Source organism: Mustela nivalis (genome assembly GCF_964662115.1).
Source record: "Mustela nivalis genome assembly, chromosome: 6".
NCBI classification, from domain to species: Eukaryota; Metazoa; Chordata; class Mammalia; order Carnivora; family Mustelidae; genus Mustela; species Mustela nivalis.
In genome coordinates, this window is record NC_139025.1 from 101,687,297 (window position 1) to 101,714,956 (window position 27,660).

The 27,660-nt window shown below is 35.5% G+C and overlaps 1 protein-coding gene across 3 annotated transcripts in view; it reads left to right on the forward strand.

Moving 5' to 3' along the window:
• Nucleotides 1-26,352, forward strand: part of CLPX (caseinolytic mitochondrial matrix peptidase chaperone subunit X) — a 42,126-nt gene extending 15,774 nt beyond the window's left edge. For 2 of the 3 annotated variants that reach the window (XM_082737211.1, XM_082737213.1), the window contains exons 4-14: nucleotides 4,028-4,182; nucleotides 5,706-5,865; nucleotides 7,447-7,488; nucleotides 12,828-13,004; nucleotides 13,813-13,977; nucleotides 14,653-14,741; nucleotides 15,722-15,886; nucleotides 19,331-19,630; nucleotides 21,417-21,509; nucleotides 23,319-23,425; nucleotides 24,626-26,352. In XM_082737211.1, the coding sequence (XP_082593337.1) occupies nucleotides 4,028-4,182; nucleotides 5,706-5,865; nucleotides 7,447-7,488; nucleotides 12,828-13,004; nucleotides 13,813-13,977; nucleotides 14,653-14,741; nucleotides 15,722-15,886; nucleotides 19,331-19,630; nucleotides 21,417-21,509; nucleotides 23,319-23,425; nucleotides 24,626-24,716 (1,544 nt within the window). In that variant the 3' untranslated portion in view covers nucleotides 24,717-26,352. The remainder of the gene's footprint in view (nucleotides 1-4,027; nucleotides 4,183-5,705; nucleotides 5,866-7,446; nucleotides 7,489-12,827; nucleotides 13,005-13,812; nucleotides 13,978-14,652; nucleotides 14,742-15,721; nucleotides 15,887-19,330; nucleotides 19,631-21,416; nucleotides 21,510-23,318; nucleotides 23,426-24,625) is intronic. The other variant, XM_082737212.1, reaches the window with a different exon arrangement.
• The last annotated feature ends 1,308 nt before the right edge of the window (nucleotides 26,353-27,660 follow it).

Here is a 27,660-nt window from a genome sequence, read left to right on the forward strand (position 1 = left end):
GTTAAAGTGGGAAGCAGTCAGAGACTATGTGAATCAATGAGGTTCGCTGTGTTCCTTTAAAATTTTGCATATAGACACTGAAATTTGAATTTCGTTTTTTTTCCTGAAGTGTAAAAACTATTAGCTCATGGACCTTTCTGTATATATTCCACCTCACAAGTATATTTGTAGTGATTTTTATGTTCTTTTACTGCGGTATTACTCTTGTTTGACTTTGTTGAAATAAAATACCATTTTTATAGGTAGCAATATGATGCATAGAAAATCATCAGAAATTGAAATAATAATATCTAAGATTTTTTCTTTTTAGAGAGAGTGAGAGCAGAGAGAGCACAAATGGGGAGAGGGAGAGAGTGAGACTTTTAAGCAGGCTCCACCCTCAGCATGGAGCCTGACCTAGGGCTCCCATCTCACAACCCTGAGATCATGACCTGAGCTGAAATCAAGAGTCAGATGCTTAACCAACTGAGCTACCCAGGCTTATCCATATCTAAGAAATTTTTTATTATAAGTACTCATATATACTGTTCTTTAGGTATTTTTGCCTTTTAAGTAACTTGTCAAACATGAATAGTTTCCTCACTTTTATTTAAGGTAGAACCTTTAGTTGTTCTTTATGTACATAGTATTTTTTGAAGGCTTACTGTACTTACATGTCTTATACAATAGGAATTAAACTTTACTGTTTGGTTTAGAGATTTCGTGTTGGACCCTGAAACTTGTTAAAAGTCATGAACTTTCATTTAAACAAATCTGAGAAAGTTTTTACTGAGGTTGTCTTTTTGTTACACTATACAAGGGTGTCTACTGGGATTAGTATTCTGCATATGAAGGAATACAGTAGCATGCTTGTAGTAATCATTTAAAGGAAAGTGGTTTATTTATCCCCTGATAATTTAACAAAATTAGATTTTGCCACTTGTCTTCAGGAGTAAAAAATAAACATTGCAGTGCTCATTATTTTTTTTTTCCAAAATAGCATTTTGATAAATAAAATTGAATGTGGGTATATGTTGAACATGTTTCATTGTAAAATTGATATTGTGATACTCGAGTAGGATGTAAACAACCCTTCTAAAGTAAGCAAAGAGGGATGCAATCTGTTTAGTCTCTTTCCCTTTGACCTAATTTCTTTAGAGAAATATTTTGTTCTTGTGTTTGCAAGCCAGATATTCCTGTCATTCAGCCTGAACTAGATCAGAGGCTTCTCTGCCCTTTAATCCTTGACTTGTTTACCATTAATAATAGCTGTAAAGTGATGCTTCCTTTTAAAGTAAAGGCACTGACTATCTTTCCCATTGGTGGAGAATGATGATAAGGTATTGGGGTTTGTGTGAATCCAAAGTACTTGGAATAGCTTGGTCTTTTTCTTTAGTATTTGTAGGTGATCAGTACATAGAAAACATGGATGATCTCTCTTCTAGTTTAAAATTTGCTGCTAGGGGGACGCCTGGGTGGCTCAGTTGGTTAAGCAGCTGCCTTCGGCCCAGGTCATGATCCCAGCGTCCTGGGATCAAGTCCCACATCGGGCTCCTTGCTTGGCAGGGAGCCTGCTTCTCCCTCTGCCTCTGTCTGCCTGTGCTCACTCCCCCCCCCCCCCCGATAAATAAATAAAATCTTAAAAAAAAAAAAATTTGCTGCTAGGGGCACCTAGCAGCATTTTCATTTTTGTTAAAAAAATGAAAATAAGGAGGGCATGAAACAGTTTTATATATTTACCAAGTCGTTTTTAAAAATGCTGATAGGTTTATTCAGTTAAGTGGCTGCCTACAGCTCAGGTCAGGATCCCAGCCAGGGTCCTGGGATGGAGCTGCATGTCGGGCTCTCTGCTTAGTGGGGAGTCTACTTCTCCCTCTCCCTCTGTGCTCTTGTTCTCTCTCTCAAGTAAATAAATAAAACATAAAATAAAATAAAATTTCCTGATAGAATTTATCCAGAATGTAATTTTGATTAACTTTGTGTTTAAGAATATGTACATAAATATTAAATTGATTGACTTAATAGATTTATTTTTGAAATACAGAATTGTCTTTTTTTTTTTTTTTAAAGATTTTATTTATTTATTTGACAGAAATTACAAGTACACTGAGAGGCAGGCAGAGAGAGAGAGAAGGAAGCAGGCTCCCTGCTGAGCAGAGAGCCGGATGCGGGACTCGATCCCAGGACCCTGAGATCATGACCTGAGCCGAAGGCAGCGGCTTAACCCACTGAGTCACCCAGGCGCCCCATGTCTTTTTTTTTTTTTTTTTAAGTTCGATTATTTCGTGAAGATATAGGTAGGTGTACTTACCAGTATAGTTTTTCTGGTAATCTATGGGTAGGTAGTTACAATATTTCCAAAGGAGAGATTCTCATAGTTTTATTTTTTTAATTCTTTAATTTAAATTCCATTTAATTAACATATACTGTATTATTAGTTTCAGAGGGTGAAATCAGTAATTCATCAGTTGTGTACGACACCCAGTTCTCATTCCATCAAGTACCCTCCTTAATGTCCATCACCCAGTTACCCCATACCCCCTACATACCTCTCCTCCAGCAACTCTCAGGTCATTCATTGTTAAGAGTCTCCTTATGGTTTTCCTCCCTCTGTTTTCCTTTTATTTTTCCTTCCCTTTCCCTATGTTCATCTGTTTTGTTTCTTAAATTCTACATACAAGTAAAATCATACGATATTTGTCTTTCTTTGTCTGACTTATTTCACTTAGCATAATACCGTCTAGTTCTGTCCCACATCATTGCAAATGGCAAGATTTCATTCTTTTTGTTGGCTGAATAATATTTTGTGTGTGTGTGTGTGTGTGTGTGTGTACACATACCACATCTTTATCCATTCATCTGTCAGTGGACATCTGGGCTCTTATTCTGGCTATTGTGGACATTGCTGCTATAAACATTGGGGTGCACATACCCCTTCAGAGATTCTCATGGTTTTAAAAAATTATTTTTCTTTGCAGTTTTAGCTATCTAGTTAGATTATACAAAGGTAACCTAAAAATGTATTACCCAGACCTACCAACATATAACTAATTCCTGTGTATCATTTGCTCTGTATCTGTTAGTAATCTGTGTGAGAGTCTCTTCTGTGCTTTCCAAGGTCCCTGGTTACATTGGTAGAGTTAAGCTTGGAGAAGATATAAGAGTATATGTCCATATACCTGTATCCCATAGGTATGTTTTAGAAGGAGAGAGAAAAAAAGGAAATGACCTTTGGCTTAACACAGGATATTCTGTAGCTGATGCATTGATACTGAGGTAACCCTTTCACCCTCACTTTTATTTTTTAATTTTTCAAAATTTTTTGCCCTCACTTTTAATTATTCCTATGTTGTTTTCAAAAGCTGTATGATTATCTTTAAGTCAATATGAGTGAGAATGTTATTTTGTTAGTTTCTTAATGGGTTTCAGGTCAAAGAAACAGGAACTAGTGGAGTTGTTAAAAAAATGAAAATAAGGAGGGCATGAAACAGTTTTATATATTTACCAAGTCGTTTTTAAAAATGCTGATAGGTTTGAAAAGAACCTGAAGAACATATATATGTATATATATATATATTTTTTTTCCCTCACATTTTTAGGGATTGAAATTGATTTCTCTCTTTTAACTTCTGTGTATATTTGAAATTTTTCATAAGAAAATCTTATAAAAATAGAAGAATTTATTCGTGGTACTTTTCACATTTTCTTCATTCGAGTATCTCAGTAAAATAAATGATTAATATTTTTCTAGTGGTTATTTCTAAATTAAATTTAGTGAATGGAAGTTGAAAGAACATCAGCCAATCTTTTCTCTTAATAAAGTATATCACAAAATGAAAGAACCTAGTGGAAAATCAACAAAATGATTTACTGAACTCGTTTATTTGTATCATCTATCTTAGGTATAAACTAAGTTGTTTGTTATAGCTAGTGGAGTGAATTACAGCCTACTTTTTGTCAAGTACATAGCTTTCATTTACCATGAGTCTGTTAGGTTAAACACTATTTAAATTATTTTTCCTTGGCTGACCTTTCTTTCCTTTTACAGCATCTACCCGTTTTGTGAAGTGTGAAAAATGTCACCATTTTTTTGTTGTACTATCTGAAGCAGACTCAAAGAAAAGCATAATTAAAGAACCTGAATCAGCAGCAGAAGCTGTAAAATTGGCATTCCAACAGAAACCACCTCCTCCCCCAAAGAAGGTATAAGTCTTAGCTTAGTCCTTTAAGCACTTTATCTTGAAAACATTTCATTGTTCTCCTCTCCTAATTTATATTGGATCTTAATACTAGTACCTAAACAAGTCTTAAACTCTTAATATGGACTATATCTGGCTCAATTCTTTTTGATACTTGAATTTTGATACTTTGAATTTAGGTATGGAGTCCATTGTCATGATTGTGGCATTCAGTAACAATGAAATATAGTTGGATGATTAAAATAGTGTTAATACTAAATTAATCTAAAATTATATCCATAAAATGGAGCAGCTATGGATATATTTTTCTTAGTTTGGGCCCCTAAATAATACCAGCCTGCAATTTCTCCCATAAATTAGTCTACTTTATGATAAAGCAGCCTCAGTCTAACAGTGGAAGCAAGTAATTTTTTCACGACTTGTGTGCGAGGGATGTCCTGTACAGTGCTCTGGCTTTTGTGGTGGGGGCTCCTTCCAAGAGTCTCAGATTGTGATCTGGCCATATGAAACATGGCAGAGTATATCACCCGCTCCATTGGCTACTTGCTTGCTTAGATTATTTCTTACCCTCTGCCTCAGTGTAGCTTTTTTCTGCTGTATTAAGACACCAGTGCATTTATCTCTACCTCCAAATGTGCTGTGGCAGATTTAATAATTCATGGATAAAATTTGTGAGGAATCAGGATTTTAAAAAACTATAATAAAATGCATACGGTCAGCAACTAAAGAATTTGTCATGTAAAAATAAATAGTGTAATGAAAAATATAGCTATTAACCTTTATATCCTCCACTGATTTGTGTAGACTTTGGACATCAGAGTTCAAAAATAGGTAATTTAACTATTTTTGGAAGTTAAGTTAATTTCTATTTAGTAAACCCCAGGTTCCAGGCTGTTAGCAATATCCAAGTATGAGACAGAGCTTTAGTTTCCAACAGTAAAGTTTTTTTGATTGCCATTTAGATAAATGAGTAGCTTTAAAGTTAATGCCTGAGAAAAAACTGTTTGTGAATATTCAACCATACACATACTAGTAATGGCTTTAGTTTTATAATGCTTTTTTGAAAATGGTAGTTTTATAATATGTTATTTTTGTGAAGAATATTATTCCTATGTTTGAGAGAGGTATAGAAAGGATTTATTTTAATGATTTTACACTAATGGTGATATTGTTAGACCCATGGTGGCATATGTAGTTATTCTAAGTGACTTTAATAATTAACTTTTTAAAAAATTAGGATTAGGATTAATGGCATTGTGTACAGAATAGAAGTTGACAGAACATTAGAAGAGTACAGTGATACTTTGCTAAGCTGAAGAACAAATGAATTGTGTTTTGTCTGCTTAGGTTTGGGGACTCTGAATCATTGTTACATAGATACCATGCACTATGGCCATAACCTTGGCATTTGTTTTTGATGAGTCTTTGTACAAATTTAAAACTGTAAACAAATGTGCTCAGTGCATAACTTAATGTGTGTGTGTGTTTGTGATAGCTCATAGTAATTAATTAATAACCATTTTTCAGATTTATAACTACCTCGACAAGTATGTTGTTGGCCAGTCATTTGCTAAGAAGGTGCTTTCAGTCGCTGTGTACAATCATTATAAGAGAATCTATAACAATATCCCAGCTAATCTGAGACAGCAAGCAGAGGTTGAGAAGCAGACGTCATTAACACCTAGAGGTTAGTGTTTTGATAACTGACCAAAATGGTGATTACTGTGCTTAGAGGAAATACTTATTTGCAACTCCTTGCTTTTGTCCTAAAATGCTTTTAGTATAGTACAGCATTTTTTAAAGTGCAGGCCTCTTTCCATTAGTGGATCATGAAAGCATTCTGGTAGATTGCCAACAGCTTTTTTTTTTTTTTTTTTTTAAGTTAATAGGTGTGAATAGAAAATAGCAGAATACATTAATTTGTAGTTACATATTCTTTTATTTTCAGTCATATGTGCATGGGTTTTGAGTCACAGAGTAAAATGTATTTCTCAGTGAAAAATGTTTGAAAGTCACAAGAGTAGAGATTGAGACACCATCTTCGAATTGTAGACTTCACCACAACTAATTCCTCATGACTGAATCATCATGTGTCTTGGTCAGAGATATATGAAGATAGATGATAGATGATAGAGATATGTGAAGATAGAGATATATAGAAGATAGACAATAAGATAGATCACAGAACATATCTCGCATTCTTTGCTTTTTAGGGCCCAGCTGCAGAGTATAAGGCAGATTTGTATAATTCTTATTAATAATAGATTCTCATATACCAGTACATTTTATAATCTCAATTCACTGTAGATAATAATATGTTATATTAATAAAATGATAATTTAAAAAATTATGAATAGAGTAAAATGCAAATTTTTTAAGGTGTGTTTATTTTTAATTGGTGAGGAGCCCTGATTTCTTACTTAGGCCTATGATCTATCATTTTATTTTATTTATTTATTTAAAAAAATTTTTTTTTAAATTTATTTGAGGGAGAGAGTACAAGCAGGGAGAAGAAGGGGCAGAGGAAGCAGCACACTTCCCACTGAGCAGGGAGCCAGATGTGGGGCTTGATCCTAGGAACCCGAGATTATGACCCAAGCTGAAGGCAGATGCTTAAACGACTGAGCCACCCAGACACCCCTGTAATCTATCATTTTACATTCTTTAAGTCATCATTTTATAATTTGGGGGAATTCTGAATAGTTACATATTATAAAAATATAATATCTTTTGATTATTTTTGGTGACTCACTAGCTCACAGTTCACTTGTTGAACTTACTGTAAGATAGTTATGGTAGTATCAGTTTTTTATTTATAGAAAGTATAAGCCATAATAATGGAAGACATGGAATCTTCATGTTTATGGAATCCAAATAGCACTGTCTAGTCATGAAACAAAATGAAATTTTTCTGCTCCCTTCAGTCAGCAAATCAATGGTACTCCATTCTAGGTTGGGAAGGCAAATGATGTGTTTATGGTATGAGGGATTTAAACTTTTGTTGAAGACTTAAATAAATACTACCCTTTTTTTAAATACCACCTTAGTATTTGACAAGTATGAATGTTAGCAATTGGACATTCATTGTTAATACATTTGGATTTTTTTAATATAGAAAGGATGTAACATAGATTCTTTCATACTGTGAAAAGCTACAAAAACAATGAACACATTCTTATGTATATTTGAAAGAGGGCAAGAAGTGAGATATTCCTTGTTTGTTCCTCTAAACTAAACAAATACATATTTTCATGTTGTCGTTTCTTAGAGTTAGAAATAAGAAGACGGGAGGATGAGTACAGATTTACAAGTAAGTCACCTCTCCTCAGGTCCTCCTCTGGAATAATTCTTCCTTTTAACTCAATGAAGTATGTCAGCAGTAACAATGGTAGACCTCTATTTGCTCATGTATTACCAAGAAAGATAATTGTATGTTATATGAACATGTTTATGATACGTGGTATATTTTTATATATAACTTTGTAACAGTTTTTCATAGCTAATTTGTGTAGTTTGTGTATGTTGGGTTACTTCAGATATTTGTAACATAAACATCTTTTCTAAAGTGTAGTGCAGAGAAATAAAATACATACAGTTTTTCTCTATAAATATAGACCTGCATGCATATTAACAGGAATAGTATTTTTTTTTTAATCTGTAACTTGCTATTTTATCTTTCTTTCCCCCATACAATTAGAGTTGGCCTGCTTATATGTACCAGAAATTTTAGGGGATGCAGGTTATCTTTTAGCTTTCCTTTACCAGAAACAGTTTTTATTTGTGTGTGTGTTTATGAAACCTGGATAGTCTTGCAAATTATGAATAAGTCTTAATTCACTGTTTTCAACCCTGGATTGCCCCTCTAAGCATCATATGGTCTGATGGAGGGTATAGAAGGACCTGACCTTAAGGATTATGGCCATTCTGATGTCTTGCACCCCTTCCTTTGGAGGTGGCTATGTAGTTGCTGCACAGATGGTAAAGGTTCATAAAAAGATTCACACAGCCTTTGTTTCAGTAATTAAAATAATGAACAAATAATGGATAAACCCCTGTAAACACCTTTCACTTATACGTTTGGTACTTTTTGCCTTTGAACCAAGATATATTATTTTTAAAATTAATTAATTAATTTAGAGAGCACAAATGACCTGGGGAGAGGCAGAGAGAGAGGGAGAGAGAATCTCAAGCAGGCTCCTCAGCTAGCACAGAGCCTGATGAGGGGGTCAGTCTTTTGACCCTGAGATTATGACCTGAGCCAAAATCAAGTCAGATACTTAGTGGACTGAGCCACCTACCCTCCCCTGAGGAAAGATATTTTATATATCTATTATTTAAAGTATACTGTATATATATGGGAACGTAACTAGTTAATCAACTCTGGCATAAGAGCTATTACATGTAATAAAATTGCATTGTCTCTAGTAACACTTGAATTGTATGGAAATAATGATTATGTCATACATGGTAGAGGAGCACCTAGGTGGCTCAGTTGGTTAAGTGTCTGCCTTCAGCTCAGGTCATGATCATGGAGTTCTGGGATCGAGCACCATATCATCATGCTCTCTGCTCAGTGGGGAGTCTGTTTCTCCCTCTGCCCTTCACCTTGCTCTCGTGCTGTCTGTCTCTCTCAAATAAATAAAATCTTTAAATACAATGCAGTAAAATTAGATTATATATAAGATTATAAGATCTAAAAAATCTAAGTCTAAACCTAAAAAACTTTAAGGCCATGTATTTATATTTTCTAATTCAAAAATATAGTCAGTTGTTTTGTCAGTACTATATTCAAGGGGTCCTGGGTAGCCCAGTCAGTGAAGCATCTGCCTTGGGCTTACATCATGATCCTGGGATGAAGCCCCACATTGGGCTCCCTCTCCCTCTGCAGCTCCCCCTGGTTGTGCTCTTTCTCAGTCTTTGAAATAAGTAAATTAAAAAAAAAAAAATTTTTTTTTAAATATATGTATGTGTATATATATATATATATATATATATATATATACACACACACACACACACACTACATTCGTAAATTTGGACAGATAGCTAGTGAAACTAGTATGAATTCGTAAAGAAAAATCTTTAGTGAGTAGTTTGAAAGAAATATATGTAGTGATTTAATGTAACTTAAATGGTAACAAGTACCAAAAGAACTTAGGTAAAAGCATTTTGTAATTATATACATTGAATGACTTGGGAAAGTAATATTTTGAAAGCTTAAATAGAATTTATTTTCATGTATAGTTTCATCTTGTTCTGGGGAGGGTTAGGTTTTAAAGTTAGGGCATTAGGGCAAAATGATACATAATCAAAATATTCTTTAAAGTTTCTTTTAGAAATCACATGTCAGAGATCAACATATTACTCTCAGTAAGATTGATGGATTCTCCCATCATTGGAACATGTTTTTCTTCATTTGGGCACCAGATGAAACAGTTGGCTTGCATTTGGGCTATGTTACACAAATACTTAAATATTAGAAAAATAGCAATACTGATAGAAAATTCTTCTATAACATTTATAAAACTCTGCCAGGCACAGTTCTAAGTATTTTACGTATTTTAACTGATTTAATCTTCCTAAAACTTGTGAGACAGAAACTATTATTTTCACACCCTTTTTATAGGTGGCAAACTAAAATGCAGAAATTTGAAGTAGTTTGTCCAGGGCCACATTGTCAGTGAGCTTCATGCAACCAACCATACACTGCTTACTCATTATAGAGAACTGCTCCTGTGTTGAGAGAAAAACAGACTAACTAAAAGGACAGGAAAGTTAGTTCAAGTTTACTCTGGAGTATATTTTAATGAAAGGAATGATGGACCCCCTGGGTGGCTCAGTAGGTAAAGCGTCTGCCTTCCAATCAGGTCATGATCCCAGGGTCCTGGGATCAGGCCTTGCATTGGACTCCCTGCTAAGCACAGAGCCTGCTTCTCCCTCTGCCCTTCCCCTGGCTCCTGCTTTCTCTCTCTCCCTCCCTCTGACAAATAAATAAATAAAATCCTAAAAAAAAAAAAAAAATGGAATGACAAACCTATACTATTTATATTATTCCTCTTTGTTTTCTTTTTTCAAAAATTTTTATTTATTTGACAGAGTATAAGCAGGGGTAATGGCAGAGCGAGATGGAGAAGCAGGCCCCCTGCTGGGCGGGGAGCCTGACTGGGGGCTTGATCCTAGGACCCCAGGATCATGACCCATGTGGAAGGCAGGCACTTAACCATCTGAGCCACCTAGGCAGTCCTAAATTATTCCTTTTTTTTTTTTTTTTTTTTTTTTTTAATTTAAATTAAATGGGATTCCTTAGGTGGCTCAGTCAGTTAAGCATCTGCCTTCTGGGGTCAAGCTGCACATCAGGTTACCCGCTCAGTGGAGGTGCGGTGAGGGTCATCGGTTTCTCTCTTGCCTTCTGCCCTTCACCCAACTTGTGCAAGCGTGTGCTCTCTCTCAAATAAATAAAATCTTTACCAGTTTTTTACTTAAATCATTGCTTAAGTTAAATACATTTATTCCGTGACTTCACTCTAGTTAATTTGCTTTTTGCAGTTTTGTTCCAGTTATTCACCTAAATAATTTTTCCCCATTAGGCCAACCTACACTCAGGCCAAAGCCCTATCCTATATTTTTACAATTTCTAACTAGATTTTGCTGAAATAAAAAGAAGAAATTTTCATTTACCTAAGGGACAACTAACTAAATTCATGTAGGAGATAGCATTTTTTTTCTGATGTGGATCAGGATGAAGCGCAGCATTGTGAATTATTCACTAATAATTAACTCTCAAATGTAGCACAATTTAAATTAAAAGGTTAATTGAATTTCTTTCTTTAAAAAAAAAAAAAAGGTTTATTTATTTGAGAGAGAATGGGAGGGAGAGAGAGAAAATCTGAAACAGACACCCTGGTGAGTGCAGAGCCCCATGTGTGGCTGGATCTTGCGACTGCAAGATCATGACCTGAGCCAAAACCAAGGCACTTTACTGAATGAGCCATCTAGGCGCCCCTCCAATTCCTATTTTGCTAGTTAGAATAACTGTTTACTTTCTAAGATAATTGAAAGTGCCAGCCAGATGGAATAGGACCATAATAGTAGTTTTATCTGCTGAAAATCTGTCTTTTGGTTTGTTTAAATTATAAAGCTTTAGGAAATACTGATACTTTTTTTTTTTTAAAGATTTATTAGAGAGAGTGTGAGCTTGTATGTCAGTGGGGAGGAGGCAGAGGGAGAGAGAATCCTCAAGCAGACTCCCTGCTGAGCACAGAACCTGAGGTGGGGGTAGATCCCAGGACCCTGAGATGACCTGAGCCGAAATCAGGAGTTGGTCTCTCAACTAACTGAGTTAACCCTGGTGCCCCGGAAGTACTGATACTCCTTTTTTTTTTTTTTTTTTTTTTTAAGATTTTATTCATTTAGGGGCGCCTGGGTGGCTCAGTGGGTTAAGCCGCTGCCTTCGGCTCAGGTCATGATCTCAGGGTCCTGGGATCGAGTCCCGCATCGGGCTCTCTGCTCAGCGGGGAGCCTGCTTCCCTCTCTCTCTCTCTGCCTGCCTCTCTGACTACTTGTGATTTCTCTCTGTCAAATAAATAAATAAAATCTTTAAAAAAAAAAAAAAAGATTTTATTCATTTATTTGTCAGAGAAAGAGCATGAGCAGGGAGAGAAGCAGGCTCCCCTCTGAGCAGGGAGCCCAATGCAGGACTCAATCCCAGGACCGCGGGATCAGGACCTGAGCAGAAGGCAGATGCTTAACTGGCTGAGCAGCCCAGGAGTCCTGAAAGTACTAATATTCTTAACCCATTTATTAGAAACAAACTAAAAATAAATCCAGAAAACATAAATGGGATATGAACACAGGGCCTCAGATGCTGAGAACCAAGAGCAGTATGGATTTACAAATACGGATAATTGAAAAGACTCTTAGATTTCTTTACTTTTAGCTGAGTGATAACAAAGCTGGTTGTTTTTTAGGCACCCACTTTATAAACTGGTAGTTCATCAGCAGTATCATTCCCATCTAGCTAAGCATTGTGTCTCTAATAAAGAGGGTAAAGAGAGCCAATCGAGATCCTATAAAATCACAAATTCAGATAGAGCCAACGAGTGTTACCATATTTAGTTTCTCTGTAGACTCACAGAATCATTTTTAGATGTGAAAAAGTCTAGAAGACTAGAAGTCACATGTCTTGATATTTTCACCTAATAGGTAAGGAAGCAGTGTGCTTGAAATTGATTGGTATTATTGACATTTTATAGGTTTGGAAACAGAACAAAGTTTATATGACTTGCCCAAGATCATATAGCTATTTAGATACAGTGCAAAGGCCAAAGCTAAAGCTTTTTTACGCCTAGCACTATTCTTTTTCCCTTACACTGTCTTCCCATAAGTGAAAGGGCATTCCTCATACAGATTTACATAAATAAGGAGGGTGAAAAGAATCTGTTTACTTTGCTTAAGGTTCCCTGCAAAATCATTGTGTGTTGTACATTTGTTACTAGATAATTTGAGGTTTTCTTTCTTTTTAGGTGAGACAGAATGTCAAAATATTTTAAGTTTTTCTAAATATGTGATCACTCTTAGATTTAGGGCTATTGGACATTTTTTCAAGTAAAATCATATGAAGCTCTAATAATTTCTTTGGCATTCTTTCAGAATTGCTTCAGATCGCCGGAATTAGTCCACATGGTAATGCTTTAGGAGCATCAATGCAGCAACAGGTAAATCAACAAATACCTCAGGAAAAACGAGGAGGTGAAGTGTTGGATTCTTCCCATGATGACATAAAACTTGAAAAGAGTAATATTTTGCTGCTTGGACCAACTGGGTCAGGTAAATAACTTTCTGAAAAAATTACTCATTAAAAAAATAGAGTATAAATGATTCTGTAACCTCTGTCCTGTGATTGGGGATTCTGGCTCTTGAGAAGAAAATCTAAGGCCAATCTTCGGGATACATTATCAGTATTTCTGCATAGGCTTCAAGCTGAATTTGAGGAATTGATGCAGATCCTTAACACTTTTTTTTTTTTTTTAAGATTGATTGATTTTAGGAAGAGTGCACGTATGTGCATGTGAGCAGGGGAGGGTCAGATGGAGAGGAAGAGAGTACTCAGGAAGACTCCTTACTGAGTGTAGCACCTGACATGGTTTTGATCCAGGTCCCAGGACCCTGAGATCATGACCCCAGCCAAAATCAAGAATCAGAAGCCCAACTTGACAGAGCCACCCAGGCACCCCAATCCCTAATGTCTTAATGGAAGTTAAATAAAATAATGGGAGTTATTAAAAATAACATACCATTGGGGCGCCTGGATGGCTCAATGGGTTGAAGCCTCTGCCTTCAGCTCGGGTCATGATCCCAGGGTCCTGGGATCGAACCCTGCATCGGGCTCTCTGCTCCGCGGGGAGCCTGCTTGCTCCCCTCTCTCTCTCTGCCTGCCTCTCTGCCTACTTGTGATCTCTCTCTCTCTCTGTCAAATAAATATAATCTTTTAAAAAAAATACCATTAAATCTAAATAATAGTAAAGATGTACAAGTAATTTTTTATTATATACTAGATTTAGTTTTTACATTGTTGTACACAGATTGTGTATCAACATATTTTTAGTAAACTTTTAGTTGCTGTTTCCATTTGTAGGTAAAACTCTACTGGCACAAACTCTAGCTAAATGCCTTGATGTCCCTTTTGCTATCTGTGACTGTACAACTTTGACTCAGGCTGGATACGTAGGTGAAGATATTGAATCTGTGATTGCCAAACTGCTCCAAGATGCCAATTACAATGTAGAAAAAGCACAACAAGGTATGTTTTTCAGTATAGGCTGTATATCTCCAGATGTAGTCTATTGGGGAAGCAGTCTAATATTAAGAAATACTATAATTCTTGTTTTTTGAGTCAAGGAGTAAAATTCTGTAATTGTATAATGATAGCTATGTTAAACATTTTCTAGCATACTGAGGGCCACAAAGTTTGCTTTGTCTTATTGTTGTTAAGATGACTACTAGGGTGAAAGCATGCCAAATTACTATTCCATTAGCTCCTTAATGCTATTATTGTTTTTCCTATTCCAACTCCCCTATAGACTCCTAATCCTGGGGTGGCGTAGGAGAGGGTGCCAGGACAAGTGAAGGAGGGTGCAGGATGGATCTAAACTTTTGCTAGTACCAGCACTGTATACATCTCATGCTTCCCCACTATACCTCTATCACAGCTTCCTAGAATGAAGAACCTGAAAACATTAGTGGGGTGGATAACTAACGTCAAAGAATTGGTTATCATACCCAAGTGATACTCTATAAAACATCTACACGAAATTATGAATGGGAGAGCAGTGTATTTTTATGAAGTTAAGCTCTTGTATATGTAAGGGTGAAAGATTGAATAACCTTTCTCTGTAGCTACCTAGTCTTTTAAAACTGAGGTTATCTTTGTGTGTATCTTTTTCATATTATAAATAGAATCCTCCTTAAATTATAGGAATTGTCTTTCTGGATGAAGTAGATAAGATTGGCAGTGTGCCAGGCATTCATCAGTTACGGGATGTAGGTGGAGAAGGCGTACAGCAAGTAAGCAGTTGAATATTTTGTTCAAGCCCACTAAAAGGAAGGGAATACATCAACCTCCCAAATATTGTACGTTTGGTTTCACATTCAATTAGATTCTGTTTTGTTTATTTCTCTCACCCCAAACTCCACATACCATTTTAAAGTAGTTCAGATCCTAAGAGAAAGCTGTTGGTTATTTGAAGTACCAAATTACCTTTCTTAGGAAATAAAAATATTTGAAAAGATAGAAAAAATGGAATTTGATTTTTGTTGATTTTATTCTTTAGAGGCCCAGTTAAACATTTCTAGAAGACTTGAGCGTTCTGGTTCTAACTAGACATAAATGAAGTATGTACATGTATCTTATTCTTTTCACTTAGATAATAGGATAAAATAGATAAAATCGTGTTTCATTCTATGTAGAATGATAATTGAAGTCTTAATGATCAAGTGGCCAAGTTGACTTTTTATTGGTAACTAATTATGATATAAAATACAGGATAAGGAGAATTGCTTTCATTTTTATTTTGACTGAGACATAGGTCACACTCATAAAATGTGCTAGGTAATTTTTTTATAAAAGCATCTCAAAATATAGGTAGTCTAAAAGTTTAACACCAGGAATAGAATAGAATTTTAATTCTTATGGAAGACAGATCAACTATTTTCAAGTTTTGAATGTTCCCACCATGGTTGGGTACCATCTTACAGAGTCACTTCTGTCTTTAGGTCATAATTAGGTCTTTGCCATCAAAAGCAACCTTTCACATTGACTATTTCTTGAGTGCATCAGGAGTCTGTAACTATTCCAAAGAAATTTACAAATTATTAATATGATGGTGCATTAGATTTTCATGTTAGTTGTAGAAATGTGGGAGTTTTCGTTAATTACGCTCATTGACCATAACCACGTATTATTTTCCCCCTTTGAATCCCATTTTCTAAAGTAAAATAAATAATATACTTACACAATGATTCTAAGTCATTTGTTCTTTATTTAGGGGTTATTAAAACTACTAGAAGGCACGATAGTTAATGTTCCAGAAAAGAATTCCCGCAAGTTACGTGGAGAAACAGTACAAGTTGATACAACAAACATCCTATTTGTAGCATCTGGTGCTTTCAATGGCTTAGACAGAATCATCAGCAGGAGGAAAAATGAAAAGGTGAGTTTTTCTGAAGGGTTATAGGGTAGTGCACATTTGAAGTTATAGAGAATGGATAGTCAGTTTCCAGTTGTGGATTTTTAATGTAGATTTTTTTAGAGCATAACCAGAAATATATTCCTAGGTTGGTGGTGGTCGGTTTTTTTGTTTGTTTGTTTTTAAATTTCAGAATGGTGAATTGAAAGATTTCTAAAGATCATCTATTTAAAGTTCATTTTTAAAGTGTAACTTAATTATTCAGTTTTATATTTTATCTGAGGAGTTCTTTTATAATTTGAGGTAGCTGCATCACATCAGTAAAATTTCTGTTCAGGCCTTTCGCCCAGTTCACTGGAGCCTAATAAAGAGCTTCTCTCCATTTCCTCCACCCAGGAGTTTTCTCAGAGGTCACCTCTGACATTCACAAAATGAGGCAGCCAGTTTGGGGGTTAGGGGAAGGGTTGTGATCCCACTTAGGTTTATAGATGTTTTTTAAACATTCTTGATTTGGGGGCACCTTGGTGTCCCCTTGGGGGACCTTGGTTAAGGGACTGCCTTTGCTTGGATCATGATCCCAGGGTCCTGGGATTGAGTCCCACATGGGGCTCCTTGCTCAGTGGGGAGCCTGTGTCTCCCTTTCCATCTGCCCCTCCTCTTGCTTGTGCTCTCTCTGTCTCTCTCTCAAATGCATAATCTTAAAAAAAAAAAACAAAACAAAAGGGACACCTGAGTGGCTCAGTGGGTTAAGCCTCTGCCTTCGACTCAGGTCATGATCTCAGGGTCCTGGGATGGAGCCCCGTATTGGGCTCTCTGCTCCCCCCTCCCCCCATGCCCATCTGCCTCTCTGCCTACTTGTGATCTCTGTCTGTCAAATAAATAAATAAAATCTTTTACAAAAACAAACAAAAAACCACATTCTTGATTTTAACTTAAATAGTCTTGATTTTAACTGGAACTTATTCTTCATATCTGCAGGTACATGCTCAGTACCTATGTTGGTTTCAATAAAATATAATGTCAATATAGTGTCAAGAAGCCCAAACACACCAGTATTTTCCATGTTTTGTGTTTTACATAATAGCTAGCCACAAATGATTTCTTTTATATATATTCTATCTAAATAAATTTGTCATAGATCAATTCTGCTATATTGTTTGCTTTAAGTCTCCTTGGCTTTGCACCCACTTGTTTAAACAGCAGTTTATTAGCAGTAAAAAAGTAATACTGCTAATGGAATGGTTGCTGTGGTAGTTCCTTTGGATACCCTAGATGAGAAAACACTAGTATAAATACTGACTGAGCCATATAATGCTGCTGTTCCTTAGTACCAGGCCTTATTCAGCATGGATACGGTTAGATTTTAATTTTTCATACTAGTTAATTTATGTCATTATTGCTTTTGAAATTTCACATGAATTAGCCTAACTAATTAGAAAGAAGAAATTATTTCTTTGTATGTGAGAGAGAGAGGGAGGGAGATAACTTTATATTCAAAATTCTGGGGGCGCCTGGCTGCTCTCTCAAGAGCGTGCAACTTTTGATCTTGGGATTGAGAGTTTGAGCTCCATGTTGAGTGTAGAGTTTACTTAGAAATCTGTAACCAGAGGCAAGGATCATGTTCTGATACCTAATTAAAATTAGTGCTTCCAAAAAGAATTTGAAACTAGAAACATGTAGGAAAAAAAAAACAGTTAAAAGTGATGTCAAAAAAGAGATCAGAAACATGTAGAAGGCAGGTTTAGGTCATTTGAACTTCTTAATGAAAAGTAGGGAGAAATCATGGGCTCTAGTTATTATTACCTGAAAGGGGAAGCATATGAGGTTGGTCTTCAGGAAACACAGATTTAAAAAGAATTTATCATATAGATCTTTATGGAAAAGACACAGAGGTAAGAGAGTCTTCAACAGTGATTTTATAGAGAATTAAATATGTGCATGTGACTGTTGTTTTTAATCAGCCCTTGTTGGAAACCAGGGGTACAATATTAAATAATGCCCTTATGTTCCAACCATACCAGGCTGCTTGCACTCCTAAGTTTTATTCCTCTTGCCTTTGCTCATGCCCTCCCCTACTTCACTTCAGTTAGCAAATCTATATTCATTTTTTAAAACTTGGTGAAGCTTTCGTGATCACCTCCTGCCCCTCCTCCCCATCCTTTCCCTCTTGTCTACTGCTATAATTTCCTGGATGGTTGTCTTTCATTGCACCTGTGATACTTTAATTCCTTCATGTGTTCTCACTCTGAATAAGCCCCATTAGGGTAATGGCTATCTTTAGGTTTGTATTCCCAGTGTTTTATAATAAGGCTTTGTAAATGTTTGTATTATATAAAATAAATATATTTTTAAATTATATATGCTTATACATAATAAAAGCTTACTAATGTTTAAATTATTGAATGGAAAGTATTTTTCTTTCTGATATACTATTCATGTATACAGCTTAGAGCGTCAATGAATTTTTGACTTAAGCAGTTTTCTTACATATCATGAGCTGCTTTTTTCAACAAAAGCTGTAGGACATATTAAAATTAAACTTTCTGACAATTGCCTAGAGTATAGTTCTTTTATATGAACCAAAGTAGGATCCATACATCTTAAGATACCCAGCCTTTTGTTTTTTTTTTTTTTTTTAAAGCAATGGGTATGTGTGTGGTTTGGGGTGTGTTTTTTTGTTGTTGGGTTTTTTTTTTTTTTTTTAAGTAATCTTTACATCCAGTGTAGGGCTTGATCTCACAATCCTGAGATCAAAAGTTGCATGCTCCACCAACTGACCCAGTCAGGATCCCCAATACCCAGACGTTTGCAGCAAAGTTAGCCTTCTTTTTTAATGTCATTCTTATATGTTTTTTTATAAAATCAGAATTATTCTAACGTAGGTTGATGTGTGGAACCTCAAATCATGATTTTAATAGGATGCTTAGCAGTGACTTAAGACACTTAAGCATAATTTTCTTATAAGGGCACTTGTTCCATAGGCACTAGTACTATTTACAGTGTTACAAAATTAATTTTGGTTACAAAATAATTACTGTCTCCATTTTAACACATTATAGAAACCACATTTTAGATTTAAGTTCTTACACATTTTAGAAACCACACTAGTTTAGAAGTTTCAGAAAATCCCTACAGCATCATCATCCGAGTTCTAAGGGACCTCCCTTCGTAGTTTTTACCTACCTATTTTTACTAGAATTCATTCTTTGAGAATTGGTTATTAAATGGTGGTTTAGTTCTCAGTTCTAAAGGCAGATAGGTCTGAATTCAAATCCTAACTTTACCACTTATAGCAAGGAGAACTTGGTCAAGGTACTTAATTTTTCGAAGCTTATTTTCTTCATTTGTAAAATACGAATGATATTAGGACTTTCATATATTGCAAAGGTCACATGAGGCATGTATGCAAAGTACTTAATACAGTGTCACTTCTTTCTACGATTTTTAATATCTGTCTTTTTTTGGTAGTATCTTGGATTTGGAACACCTTCTAATCTGGGAAAAGGCAGAAGGGCTGCGGCTGCTGCAGACCTTGCCAACCGAAGTGGAGAATCAAATACTCACCAAGACATCGAAGAAAAAGATCGATTATTACGTCACGTAGAAGCCAGAGATCTCATTGAATTTGGCATGATTCCTGAGTTTGTGGGACGGTTGCCTGTGGTAGTTCCTTTGCATAGTCTCGATGAGAAAACACTTGTACAAATACTAACTGAGCCACGTAATGCTGTTATTCCTCAGTACCAGGCCTTATTCAGCATGGATAAGGTTAGATTTTTATTTTTCATACTCAATTTGTGGGGTTTTGTTATTGAAACTCTGCATAAATTAAAAAGCAAAAACAATCCTGCTTATCTGGAATACCAGCCTATTTCTCACTAAATATGGATCTAGAAAAGAGGGAAAGCAGATTGTGTTATGTTAGACATTTAAGAGCTGGCTTTGTTTTTTTCCTATTAAAATCATCATTGGGATATATAGAGAGGGAGATTATGGCAGCAGCCTATTCTCAACCCTTTAAGTCAGACACATAGGATTGTCCTTTCAGCCTTAAAGTGTTAAATGCTTTTGTTGCAGGATACTGTGTATACTTTTATATACTTCTGTCTTAAGTTCCCTCACCTTCCTCATCTACTTCTCTGCAGCCAGACATCCAGTCCCACAAGCCCAGACGTCCAGTCATACAGCATACGTTTTGGCTTTTATGAACTTTGTGTCTTTAAATAATTAGTTTCCCATCCAAGTACTAACCAGGCCCGACCCTGCTTAGCTTCCGAGATCAGACAAGATCGGGCGCGTTCAGGGTGGTATGGCCGTAGACTAAATAATTAGTTTCATTCTCTTCATTCTGCTATCACTACCTCAAGCTCCTTTATCATTCTTTACCTTGACCCATGCTTTTAGCTCCTAAAAAGTCTCCCTTTCTCAAGTCTGTTTCTGAGCACCACCACCAAAATACCATTGTCTTCCATTTTACTTCCAGAATGGATCATTTTTATATTGTTGAACATAATGCCCAGAAAATAGATTTTAAGTTCTTAATAAATATCTAATGATAATGATAAATATCTTATTATATTCTAAATATTAATTAAATATTCTAAATATTAATAAATATCTTAATAAATATCTAATAATATTCCAATGAAAGAATAAACGCAAAGCTAGTTATTTTACTCCTCTCCTTAAATCCTTCATTGGTCCCCTTGCTTTTTTAATGTCTCCACATTGGTGCTCCCTTAGCACCACTGTGCATACACTGCTGTAAATGCTAGTTTGCTAATTCATCACCACCCAGTAGACTTAAGTTCCTTGACAGCAAAGGTGGTAATTCCACATTTCATCTCTAGTATACAGGTAGGGGCCCAATAAATGTTGAATAAAGTCTTGGAAAGTCCATGTTAATCTAGAAAACCTCTTCAAGGACTAATGAGAAACTTGTGATTCAAAATACTATTACTTCTCTTAGGCTAATTGACAGAAACAAGTGCTTGAAGGCAAGGGTGTAAAGCACCATGAGAGATAATTACCTTGCTAAAATTTTACACTTTCTGGAAGTAGAAATTCATAACCATAATTTGCTTCATACCAAGGTCTTGTGAAGTGTAGTGTTCCAAAGTATGTTAATCTTTCTTTTTAGTATATTTATAAAGTATCAGTAATTTGAACTCTTGTTTTGAAATTTGTGGTAATTTAGAGAGGTTTGTCTAAAGCTTTGCCTTTGTTCTTTAGGATGAGTGGGTTAGTAATACTCTTCAAAATGAGTGATGAGTGTTTTTTTAGGAAGTAAGTAATGGTCAAAAAATGCTTTAGTCTGAAAGGGGACAGAGTCAATCAAGATGTAAAGATTCTGATCCTTGGTTCTAATAGTGAATCAGTATACTTAATCTGCTTGAACTTTTTTATCTGTAAAGTTAGGGCGTTAGTCCCTTTTTGTTCTACAAAGGCTAGAAATCATGATAGGTAGTAACAATTAATAGATCAAATGTTACATGGTTATATTAGGAAAACAAAAGTATTATCTAAGTTCTCGTTTCTTTTTATGTATTTGTAGTGTGAACTTAATGTTACTGAGGATGCTTTGAAAGCTATTGCCAGATTGGCACTGGAACGAAAAACAGGTGCACGAGGTCTTCGGTCCATAATGGTAAGTTGGCTTTACTAGATTATTTTCTTGCTCTTGGTTTTATAAATATTAAGTCTCCATGTTACTACTTTGGAAATATATCCATGGAAGTGGCCTGGAGTTGTTTCTTGTGATCATTATTATTATTTTGTCTCCATAGATTATATTTTTCTTTATTACAAAAAAGGAACTGTGAAGTATTGGCAACAGGGGGACTTGGGTGGCTCAGTCAGTTAAGTATCTGACTCTGGATTTTGGCTCAGGTCATGATCTCAGGTTGTCTGCTTAAGATTTTCTCTTTCCCTCTCCCTCCCTGCCTCCTCTCTTTCTCCTCCAAGAAATAAATAAGCAAACATTTGCAACAAAGGACATAATAACATTAAAGAAATAGAGAAAATCAGGATTCTGGGAAGGAGAATTTGAAAATTGTATTCGGGCCTTTGACTAACCTCCCTAGACCACTTCCTCAGACCCATTGAAATTCTCATTCCTGTCTGTTTGAAATTAAATTGCAGATACCATGATATTTTTTTGCTCTTAAATTCTTCACAGTGATATGAACTCACTATTCTTTCTTTCTCCCCTTTCCTTTCTTTCTTTCAAGAGTGTGAGCAGGCAGGGTGGGAGGGTAGGCAGAGGGAGAGAGAATCATAAGCAGGCCCCACACCCCAGCGTGGAGCCCAATGCAGCACTCAAATTTCATGACCAAGATCATGATCTGAGCTGAAATCAAGAGTTAGACACTTTAACTGAGCCACCCAGCCACCTTGTGAACTCCCGTTTTTTGTTCTGTTAAAATTCTAGAGACCCAGCCTATTTTCAGCCATCACCTACTCTATTTATAGTGTTCTCTCCCTCGCTTTCCAGATCTGGCTGTACAGTGGGTTACTATTTTCCTACGTGCTCCCAAAGCAAGCATATGTTCCTATTCTCTTTTAAGGATTTCATTGCTAATTATTACTTCTCTCATCATAATAGGACTTTTTGATTGGAACTACACATTTACCACAGACAGTTTGAGATTGTACTCTCTAATGAATTCCTGGACTTCAGGTGTTACTGATTAAAGACAGATTTAAAAGCATGCAAACTACAAGAATAGGTCATATAGTTAACATATTTATTTCCTTTTTATTTATTTGACACAGAGACAGTGAGAGAGGGAACACAACAAGCAGGGGGAGTAGGAGAGGGAGAAGCAGGCTTCCCGCTGAGCAGGAAGTCTGTTGCAGGGCTCAATCCTAGTACCCTGAGATCATGACCTGAGCCAAAGGCAGACGCTTAATGACTGAACCACCCATATGCCCCATAGTTAACATTTTAAAAGAAATTTTTACGTACTCCAGTATTTTCCTTAAGATCTGCAGCTCTGTTGAAACAAATGCTTATTTGAAGTCATAGTTCAAAATTGAAGAGTTTGGTAGAGATGGTTTAGGATTAAATCACTTTCAAAGTAAGAATTACCATTCGATCTCTGTGGAAATAAAATATGCCAAGAATTCTGAGTAACACCGGAATCCAGAGGTACAGTCTTACTATATGTGCATGGTGGCCTAAGTAGACAGAGCTATAGATAAATAGCTTTCCCTTACAGAATGAATTCTCTCTGAATTTAGTTAGCAGCTGCTTTAATATGAAGAGTATGAAAGCTTTTTATATTGATTTTTTTTTTTTTTCCAACATTCAGTTCCTGGTTTACAGAATTAGGGACTCAGTAATACTTGTTAAATTAATTAATTTGATTGGTGGCATATAGAGCATAAGTATTATAGAACATAAAATAAAAATCTAACATTTTTCCATATAATTCATTACTTCTTACCTCTTTAGGAAAAGCTGTTACTAGAACCAATGTTTGAAGTTCCTAATTCTGATATTGTATGTGTGGAAGTTGATAAAGAAGTAGTAGAAGGGAAAAAGGAACCAGGATATATCCGGTAAAGTGTTTTGTCAAGCTTGAACAAATCTAAAACTTAAGATCAGTTCTTTATTGCTATGGTTTATTGGTCTGTCACAAAAATTTCATGAGCATCCTTATATTCATAAAAGTGCCATAATCTCATAAATTTTCTGTGGAAAAGATGTTCTAATTTTGGTTTACAAAATAATAGTATTTTGTGAGTCTTTGAAAATTTCTTTAAAATTAGCCTTCCCCTAAGGAAGAAGTCTCAAAAGAGATAGAAAAGTCATCCAAATGAGATTTAAATGAACTTTGCTGCTAATTCTGCCATTTATGAGTAACTGGTTTCAGATCTTTCACAAAATTTTCTCTTGGTATTATCATGTTGGTTGACAGATTGACCCATCTTTCACTGCTTCATCTGTTTATCCCAGGGGTCAGCAGAGTTGCTTATAAAGGGCTAGATGAATACTCAAGGGCCACACAGTCTGTATTGCAGCTGTTCACCACTGCCCTCAGAGCACAATAGCAGCCACAGATAATTAGCAGTGAATGAGCATGTCAGTGCGCCATTAAATCTTTATTTAATAAACCAAGTGATGGGCTTTATTTGGCCTGCAGGCTGTCGTTTACTGACCCCTGATCTTTTCAATGAATATAATACACCACTTGATATTAATGTTACATACCAGAAATTAAATTTGTTTTAACTAAGTCACAAGGTGTGATATTTTGTTTGCTTATCTTTTGAGATAACTTAGGAGATAGTTGATTCAGAGACATAATCTTTTATTGGTTGATGACAATATATGAAAAATTTTATTCTGATCATAATTTTGGCTAACTTGAGTCAAGCCAGATTTGCTCAGAAGCTATTGACTTCTTTACTACAGATATATGCTAAATGTCAAGGATTTGAGTTGAAATACTAGGTTCAGCCTTTTTGGTGGAAAAATGGATTTTTTAAGACTTTGCAGTTGAAGCCTTGTCAATTTATGTCAGTAATAAATTTGTTAAGGAAAATATTGGGAAAATTACAACTCTTAGTTTTGCAGTTCTCAGTATTTCCTGTATTTCACTACTAAGAAATCTGAATGTTAAAAATGCTCTTAATATTTTCCTTTTTTGCGTGTTTTTTCTAGCTAGGTGGATTAATTTATTATTTTGAGTCTAGAAAACATGTTTACCCCTAATTTTTATTTAAATAAAAAAAAAACCTAATGGCTTTTTATGATAGGGCTCCAACGAAAGAATCCTCTGAAGAAGAATATGACTCTGGAGTTGAAGAAGAAGGATGGCCTCGCCAGGCAGATGCAGCAAATAGCTAAACTGTCAGACTTCTGTCTTGTATATAAAACTTTTCCTTCTTTTGTTTATGATCGTAACTGTCTCTACAGTCTGACATTAAAAGCATTGGATCTATCTTGGATATCATACATGGTCAGAAGCCTTTAGGATGTAAAAATCAGATCATGTATATTACGTAACATCACATTGATTTATACAGAGGACATTATGTGGACTTTAATGACACAGTGTTCAGAGATAAAATGTACATTATTTTGGTTCAGTTTTTAAAAAATATGCTTTAACAAAATTCTTAGGAGTTCCTTTAAGCAATGCAGGTGTTGCAATAACTGGATTTTACAATAATGTTACTCTACAAATGGGAAAATAAATTCTTTAAAATTGAAGATTGGGATACCATTTTTTAGTTTAACCTTTTTTTTTTTACCCATATCTGTTGCCTGAAAATATTGGAATTTTATTCATCTTGAAAATTGCAATAAATAATCTCTAAGTAGTTAAAAATTTCATGGAAAAGTACTCTGAAAAACCATATTTTGCTGATTTATTTAGCTGTGTTCTTAGTCTTATCTGCTAATGCATGATACCAATTTCCCAATTGGTACTACAGAAAAGGCCATTCCCTTTCTGACTTGTCTGATTTATTTTCCATCTTTGGTCCATTTTAGTATCATGAGCTTGGCAGATGGAATTGAACTCTGCCTTAAATCTTCAGGAAAAGACCATTTAATTCTGAAAGTAGCATGCATCGTCAGTCATAGTAACAGCCATGTGCTATCCTAATACTGTGCACTTATGTAAAGTGTTCAGCTAGTTTTGTTTTGTTTTTTGGTGTTGTATATCTAATTCCTTGGTTTCATAGAACATTAAAGAAAATCTATACTTCTCTATCAGCAGAAATAACTGTGTCCACACTAAAATATAAGTTAACCTCCATTATAGAACAAAACTAAACTGGGAAAATTTGGAGGGGCTTAATAATGAAAGTTACTTCATTTGATTCTATAAATACCAAAATATTTGGGTACCTTTTAAGCTTAATGATGATACAAGTTTCCATACTGTGTGTTCAGTTAAACTTCATTTGAAATTGTTTAAATCAGAGTACACTTAAATATTTGTTTTCATTATTTGGTTTATAGATTCTTGAGTTTTCCTTTTGCCCCCTTTTTCTTAGGAAAAGAACTAAGCTGTTCACAAATTCTAAATCCTATTGATGAAGAATTGGGCTTTCTATGTTGTAATAACTGATGTGAGTTATCTATGGCTGGTAGGACCAGAAATGCACTTTTGCAGAATGTTTAAGCCTGGTTGCTATAAAATGGAACAGAAACAGATATCCTTCTTAGTCTCTACTAATGGTTAAAGTTCTTCTCAGGAAGTCTTTCATATTATAACTGTTTATTATCTTTCTCTTTATAGCATCATTGTTTTCCTTTTTGTAGAGTGAAAATTGGAGTAGCTACTAAATAGATAAGGGTAATCCTCCAGAAATGGACTGGGAGACATTTTAGTCACAACAGCTTACATTTGGTTTTTGAAGTTGTTAACAAAGCATAATTGATGTTTTTAAATCAAACAAACCGAGTATAACTACAGTTTGTATCTTGAAACTTATGTTTTGGCATTTGAATAAAACAAAAGTACTAAATGAAAGCCAGTGTGGTGGTATATCCATAGCAGTACTATTTTTAAAAGGACACAGTTATCATGAGCTGCTTTATTCTAGTGATTGGTTAATCCTTGGCACTTTCATATCTCTCTAATAAATGCTCCTATTTATATATTCCACAAAGTTCTGTTATTAAAGTTTATGTTAAACATTTGTTGAAAACCTCCACTTAAATGTCCTGTGTGGGCCCCACACGAGATCAAACCGAGTTTTTCAAGAAGATTACTAATCTACTAGGGGAAGTAAACACAAACATTTGTGCATCATAATTACGGAAATGAGGTAGGTACCAGGTGTGGTGACACAAAAGGTGGTGGGCCAGATGGATCTGAAAGATCAAGGAGGAATTTGCCAGAAAGAAATAACGAAAATTAAATCAAAATCTTGACAAATATGAAACAACTATGGAGCCTTAGGAGTTGGAAAATCCCAAGCTTATTTTTCACATGTCTTTTCAGGTATACCATAAGTCCCAGTAGGGTGAAAACTGTATTCTGAGGGCATCTTGGTGGCTCAGACGTTAAATGTCTGCTCTCTGCTGGGGTCATGGTCCCAGGGTTCTGGGATCAAGCCCTGCATTGGGCTCCCTGCTTGGTGGAAGCCTTCTCCCTCTCCCAATCGCCCTGCTTGTGTTCCTTCTCTCTCTGTGTCACTCTGTCAAGTAAATAAATAAAAATCTTTTTAAAAATTTATTATGGGGTACCTGGGTGGCTCAGTGAGTTAAAGCCTCTGCCTTCAGTTCAGGTCATGATCCCAGGGTCCTGGAATCAAGCCACATTGGGCTCTGTGCTCAGCAGGGAGCCTGTTTCCTCCTCTCTCTCCGCCTGCCTCTCTGCCTACTTGTAATCTCTCTGTGTCAAATAAATAAATAAAATTAAAAAAAAAATTTATTAAAACAAAACCAAAATACCCCCTGTATATTCTGTTAACTATAATCAGCACTTAGCATACATAATGTCTCCGATATTGGACACATCATATATAATGTCTCCATACATTTTAAAACAATAGAATATCTTGTATGCCATATTAAGTTGTAATTTTAGGCAGAAAATAGTGGGGAATTATTAAAAGGGTATTAACCAGGAGAGTTGCACATCATTAGATGTGTATTTTAGATTGTTGGGAAGGGAAGGCTCTGAGGAAAATGGAGGGAAACATGACTAGCGGCCTCATGGTGGACAGTCCTTCAGCACGTGCCCCTCTCTTAACTCATAATTTTCCTCCTGTTTTTCAGATCACTTCTCATCATGCAGACAAAACCCCTTTCAATTCACATCCACTCCACAGTA